Genomic DNA, 7,500 nt, shown 5'->3' on the forward strand with positions numbered 1-7,500 from the left:
GCCAGTCAACCAGACAGCCAGACAGCCAGACAACCAGACAGCCAGTCAACCAGACAGCCAGACAGCCAGTCAACCAGACAGCCAGACAACCAGACAGCCAGTCAACCAGACAGCCAGACAGCCAGACAGCCAATCAACCAGACAGCCAGACAGCCAGTCAACCAGACAACCAGACAGCCAGACAACCAGACAGCCAGTCAACCAGACAGCCAGACAGCCAGTCAACCAGACAGCCAGACAGCCAGCCAGACAATCAGACAGCCAGCCAGTCAACAAGACAGCCAGACAGCCAGACAGCCAGCCAGACAATCAGACAGCCAGCCAGACAACCAGACGGCCAGCCAACCACACACCTCACCCTCTCCAAAACACCCATACAGACGGGCAGACACACAAAGAGTACTTGTGGTCAAAAAGTTAATAAAGAAAACAAGAGTACAATGGCCTAGCAAATCATGTGTTTGTAGCTTGGCAGACACACACACACACACACACACACACACACACACACACACACACACACACACACACACACACACACACACACGTACACTGCATGTGCCAGCAGCGCCAAATGACGTTGTTGAGGCGAATCTTGTCTTTCCAACGCAGCTTGAGTCCCTTGAAGCGATTCCATTTCGGAGACGTTATCTTGTGTCTGCAAAACAAGAGGAGAAAATAGTGAAGATTATAATACTTCTCCTCCTCTTCCTCCTCCTCCTCCTCCTACACCACCACCACCACCAGTACGAACATCAACAGGTATAATAGGAATAGTGTTGAAAATAGTAATAATAATAATAAAAATACGCCCCCGCCACCACAACCATCACCACCACCGTCTGGGAAAGCGAAAGGAGGAAACAGTCAAAATAATAACACTTTACCACCACCACCACCACCACCACTAACAACAGCAACAACAGCAACAACAGCAACAATAGGAACGGTGGTGCTGAAAAACAGTATAAATTATAATACGACGCCACCACCACCGCCGCCACCACCACTGGCACTAACAACATCAAAAGGAATGGCGGTGTTGATTCGTGTCCCGTTGTGAAGGCGTGTAATGTTTACCTCACCAACAGTTGTCAGTCAAGCGAGCTTCTGTTATTGCTCTTTTTTTTTATTGTTGATTTCTAGACACAAGTATGTATGCGTTATCTTTTTTTTCGTTGTATTCTTTCTTTCTTTCTTCCTTTCCTTTTCTTTACCGTTGATGTTAGATGTATGTGTTTATTTTTTCGTTATTTTTCATTTTTTTCCTTTATTCCAGATATGTATTTTTCCATCATTTATTTATTCCTGACGTGTATTTTTTTCCCTTTTCTCTCACTTTTCTTTCTTTTGTTATCTACTCCTGACGTGTATTTTTTTCTCTTTTCTTTTTCTTCCTTCCTTTCTTTATCAACACCTATCATAATCTCCGCATCAGTTCTTCAACATCTCTGCATTTATTCTTCTCCTCACTCCAAAACAGAACAAAATCTCTATACGTAGTGCCTACATTTGAACCCCTAACCCAACAAACAACTCTGTAACAAAACGAACCATTACAGAACACCCATACACATTACCAATTCCGTTAGCATGTACCAGATTACATTGAGGTGCTGTTAGGTAAGCAAAGGAGAGGCCAAGTGAGGCCCAGCATACGTACAGGTGAGAGAGAGGAGGTAACGACAGGTGAAGGAGAGTTAACGACAGGTAAGGTAACGTAAGCGACGATAATAACTGGATGAATAATTGATGGGACTGACTGAGGCATCTAAGTGCTGTATTGACTGTAGTAAAGGAGGGCATGGGATCTATTACAGGAGGAAGAGAAGGAGGAGGAGGAAGAACACAGGACTACCATATACCAATAGACTCACTGGTATATAATGAGGGTATTGACCGAGGAGGAGGAGGAGGAGGACAAAGAAGAGCACTAACAAGGTAATGACAGGTGCAACAACAAGAGACTGCTCGTTAACAAAGTGTCAGTCATTACTACTGTGCTCAATAGGCCGATAATGGAGAGGCAAGCAGCAGCAGCGGCAGCAGCAGCAGCAGCAGCAGCAGCAGCAGCAGCAGCAGCAGCAGTAGTAGTAGTAGTAGTAGTAGTAGTTATAGTTATTGTTGTGCCTGTGCATTAGTTTGTCTGTTTATTCATCACATGATTAATCTAAAAGCAGCAGCAGCAGCAACAACAACAACAACAACAACAACAACAACAACAACAACAACAATAATAATAATAATAATAATAATAATAAAAGTCAGTAACACATATCAATACATCTATCATTTAACTACACATTTGACTCTATACATGTAAGTAGAGGTTAATCTCGAAACACCCCCCAAAAAAAAAACAAATAGATAAAAATAGATAAATACATTAAAATAAATAAATAAATAAATATAAAAAGAATAAATAATAAATCAATTAATTAATTAATAACAGAATCCCGACTAGCACAGAGCCACTGTGTTATTCTTATGGTGTCTTGCCTCGCCTCTACTGCCCCGCGATGAAACTCTACGGAGGGAGCGTGCCGTGTTTTACTAAGTCTGCGGGGAGACCTTGCCGCGTTTCACCGAGTCTGCGGGGAGTGTTAGCCAGGGCCCTATTTAATAAAGACTCCTAGGAATACTCCTAGGGGTACTCCTAGAACTCCTTTCATCCTCAACTTTGCTCCTAGAAGTTGTTCCTAAAAACAACTTTTACTTTCAAAGTAAAAGTTACTCCTGGGAGTAGAAATGCCGCTAAAGTGGCGGCTTTTCTAAATGTAGCAACATTATTTTGAATCAAATATAACAAGATGTCGCTCTCTTAGTAGTAGTTTATGTTTGTGAATTAATCTTGAATACTCCTAAGTAGTCCTAGACTATTTCTGATAATTATTAGTAGCGATATGTAACTTCTGGATATCTCGATAATTTGGTGGATGTGAACAAAGCGCCGCTCTCTCTGCCGGGCCAACATGCCGCTTGTCTTCTCAATATGGATGCAGAGGACGGCAGCAGACTCAAGAATGAAAGAAATCATTGCAGCTATGAAACGTTAATCCTTGGAAAAAAAAAAAAAATATATATATATATATATATATATATATATATATATATATATATATATATATATATATATATATATATATATATATATATATATATATATATATATATATATATATATATATATATATATATATATATATATATATATATATATATATATATATATCAAGGGATAAAAATTATCCGGGAGTGACCTCCAAGCAAAAGAAGACTGTATGGACAGACATTGTTGCCCATCTAAATTAAGCATGCATGCATGCATGCATACATATCATATGCATAGTATTCTCTCTCTCTCTCTCTCTCTCTCTCTCTCTCTCTCTCTATATATATATATATATATATATATATATATATATATATATATATATATATATATATATATATATATATATATATATATATATATATATATATATATATAAAGACACACACACAGATGTGTATGTATATATGTATGTAAGTATATTCCGTCTATTCCGCCTGTGTTGACAAAACGAACTTCACCCTTAACTCTAGTAAAAGTCCCTCCGAGGTACTTTTATCTTTCATCCACTTTGAGAGCACTTCTAGGAGCAAACTCGCAACTCTGAGAGTCCTTTTAGGAGTTGAGAGCAACTTTGAAAGTAATCTTTACTTTGAGAGTAACTTTTAGCTTTCAAAGTGTTTATTAATACTGGCCCTGGTCTTATCATACCATATTGCAGTATTGTTGTACTAGTGTATTGCGTGCATCTTGTTGTTGTTGCTGTTGTTGTTGTAAGAACATAAGAACATAACAAAATAAGGGAAGGTGCAAGAAGCCACCAGGCCTACACGTGGCAGTCCCTGTATGAAACACCTGCCCTATTTCCACCTATCGTCGCCATGAATAAATTTGTCTAATCTTCTTGTAAAGCTCCCTTATGACTAATAGCTTGATTACTGAGGCTGTTCCATTCATCCACCACTCTATTGGAGAAATAATTCTTTCCTATCTCTGACTTGAACCTAAAATTTTCAAGCTTGAACCCGTTATTTCTTATTCTATCCTGATTACTGATCCTGAGAAATTTGCTTACGTCCACGTTTAGTAGTAGTAGTAGTAGTAGTAGTAGTAGTAGTAGTAGTAGTAGTAGTAGTAGTAGTAGTAGTAATACATGACGAACTACATAATGAATATTGATCACAACAGTAACAAGATAAAACACACCATCATCATCATCACCATAAAAACAATAACAATATTATTACTAATAAAAATAATGAAAATAATAAAAAAATAAATAAATAAAATAATAATAATAAGAAGAAGAAGAAGACTAAGAAGAAGAAGAAGAAGAAAAAGAAGAAGAAGAAGACGAAGAAAAGAACAAGAACAAGAAGAACAAGAAAAACGGGAAGAACAAAAACAAGAACAACAAGAACAAGAACAAGAACAAGAAGAAAAAACAAGAAAAGAAGAGAAAGAGCAACAAGAACAAGAACAACAACAACAACAACAACAACAACAACAACAACAACAACAACAATAATAATAATAATATAATAATAATAGTAATGATGATGATGATGATGATGATGATGATAAAAAGAATAAGAATAAGATGAAAAAGAAACAACAACAACAACAACAACAACAACAACAACAACAACAACAACAAAGACAAAAAAGAAGACATACAAGAAAACCACTACCATTTTTTTCCCCCGGCGTGTTACAGAATACAACAATAAGGCGCAGCAATGAGGAGAGTGGGAAGCCAGTCCCCGCCCCGCACCGCCGCACCGCCCCCCCCCCTGTGTTCTGTATCAGTATTCCTTCAGTGGTGTATGACATGACGTGTGCTTCAGGACACTCCACTCTGGTGTGCTGAGACTGGTGTAGCGGAACATTCCATAAGCCACCGTGTGTGTGTGTGTGTGTGTGTGTGTGTGTTTGTTTGTCAGTGTGTGTCAGTGTTAAGGCTCAACACACACACACACACACACACACACACACACACACACACACACACACACACATGCTCTCTGTCTCACGTTATCTTTCTTTACTTAGCGTTAGTGACTCGGCTCTCTCTCTCTCTCTCTCTCTCTCTCTCTCTCTCTCTCTCTCTCTCTCTCTCTCTCTCTCTCTCTACAACTCTACTCGTATTATTTTCTTCCCGAACACTACCAAACGTTCCACCATCATTATGTGACCCCGTTGGTGTGCCGCATTAAATTAAAACTACTATCTTATCCTAATCTTTATCCCTCTCCCTGTAACAGTAATCCTCACGTGTTTTAATTCCTCTCCCCCTTACCCCTTTCCTCTTATCTCATCTGACTGGTGACGATGCTCTGTTCTTATCGTTATCAGAATACTTCTCTTCCTCCTCCTCCTCCTCCTCTTTTTTTGGGGGATTTCCGTGTTGTAGAGATCATGAACGTGACAAGATTATTATTTTGTTCTTAGCATTGTTACTTGCTCTCTCTCTCTCTCTCTCTCTCTCTCTCTCTCTCTCTCTCTCTCTCTCTCTCTCTCTCTCTCTCTCTCTCTCTCTCTCTCTCTCTGCATCTTTAATGGTATTATTTTTTTTCAAGTTTAAATTATTCTTCCCTTCATTTATTTATTTACTCTTTTTTTGACTATTTTTTTCGGGTTCTTATTTTGTTCTTATCATTACTCTTGTTTTTTTTTCCGTATATATTTATCTTGGCTACTATTTCCTGATTTATTTTTATGTGAGCGTTTAAATTACTATTATTTTTTCTTCCTTTTTTTACAAATTATTTATCTAATCCTTCCTTATATATATATATATATATATATATATATATATATATATATATATATATATATATATATATATATATATATATATATATATATATACTTTTTTAAGAGTTACTCCCTCGATTTCCGTTTGATTTTTTTTATATTAACTGGTTAACTTATTACATATTTGTCCGTTTAAACGTTAAGTTTATAGATGTGATTATGATGTTATCTATCTATCTATCTATCTATCTATCTATCTATCTATCTATCTATATATATATATATATATATATATATATATATATATATATATATATATATATATATATATATATATATATGCCTACCTGCGTATCTATCTATCTATCTATCTATCTGTTCGTCTATCTATTTATCAATTTATCTGTCTGTCTATCCACGTGTTTATCAATACATTTACTTATTTATTTATCAATCTACCAACATGTCTATCTATCTCTGTTTGTCTATCTATTTATCTGTCAGTCTATCTATCTATTTATCAGCCAGTCTATCCATCTATTTATCTAAATATCTACTAATTTATCTATCCATCTATATATATTCATCTATCTAACATGTATCCACTGTGTTTCTGTTAATAATTCCTAAAATGTCAATGCTCTTTATCGCCTAATATTGCAACAAATTTTTACCGTGCTTCGTCTGTCAGTCAGGGCCAGTCATTATCATTTCTTAAAACTCCACAAAAGGGCAAAGGTCTTTCTAAAACATCTCCACTCATTCCTGTCACCTGCCAAACTGTCCCACGCTTACTCAGCACAATTTCTTATCTCATCTGTCGATCTATCTTGCTCTGTCTGCTGGTCCCGAATGCCTTCCTTTAAGCCTCTCTTCCCTTGGCTGTCGTTCTGTATGACTACTCTAACGCTTTATTTTCTTCCTGATTCCCGTCTTCTTCAGAGCACGCTAGTTAAACATCCTCATCTCTCTGTCTATCTTGCTCTCTCTGTCTGTTCTGTCTTTGTTTAACCTTCCCTTCCCTAGACTGTCGTTTTATTGCTGTAATTGTCCATATTCTCCGCCAGATGCACACTAAAGAAACGTACTTTTTTTTTTACTTATTCTATTTCATCCGTCTATCCTTCCTTCTTAAAATGTCGCTTGACTCTCCATCTACCCCAGGCTAACCCAATCTAATTTGTTTATCCTAGCCTATGTATACGAAGGGAAATAAATAGAAGCAGTCCAAGAACATGATTAAATGAATCAACTGAATGAATGATGAATGAATAAATAAATAAATAAATAATAAATAAATAAACAAATAAGTAAAACGTGGAGGACAGACTAGTAAGAAAGGAACGGTAATGAAGATGAATGTATCATTGTTGAAAATGAAGTAATCTTGGTTTGGGACAAGTGGTGTAATGAGAGAGAGAGAGAGAGAGAGAGAGAGAGAGAGAGAGAGAGAGAGAGAGAGAGAGAGAGAGAGAGAGAGAGAGAGAGAGAGAGAGAGAGAGAGAGAGAGAGAGAGAGAGTTATTTCCGGCAGAGATGTGTTGCTAGGGCTTATGTATTAATCACACTCAAACTCAAAACAAACTTAGTCAAAAGAAAAAAAATCGTGTTTGCAAATTAACCTTTACAAATATTCAACCCGGAGGTGACAAAACAAAAACATTAGAGTAAGTACGACATTCTTTCCCAAAC

At 37.0% G+C, this 7,500-nt stretch overlaps 1 protein-coding gene across 2 annotated transcripts in view; it reads right to left on the reverse strand.

Moving 5' to 3' along the window:
- LOC135115397 (carbohydrate-responsive element-binding protein-like) overlaps nt 1-7,500 on the reverse strand; it is an 86,019-nt gene that overhangs the window by 51,712 nt on the left and 26,807 nt on the right. For both annotated transcript variants that reach the window (XM_064032139.1, XM_064032137.1), the window contains exon 2: nt 552-658. In XM_064032139.1, coding sequence (XP_063888209.1) covers nt 552-658 — 107 coding nt within the window. The remainder of the gene's footprint in view (nt 1-551; nt 659-7,500) is intronic.

The sequence above is a fragment of the Scylla paramamosain genome, chromosome 29, assembly GCF_035594125.1.
Source record: "Scylla paramamosain isolate STU-SP2022 chromosome 29, ASM3559412v1, whole genome shotgun sequence".
NCBI classification, from domain to species: Eukaryota; Metazoa; Arthropoda; class Malacostraca; order Decapoda; family Portunidae; genus Scylla; species Scylla paramamosain.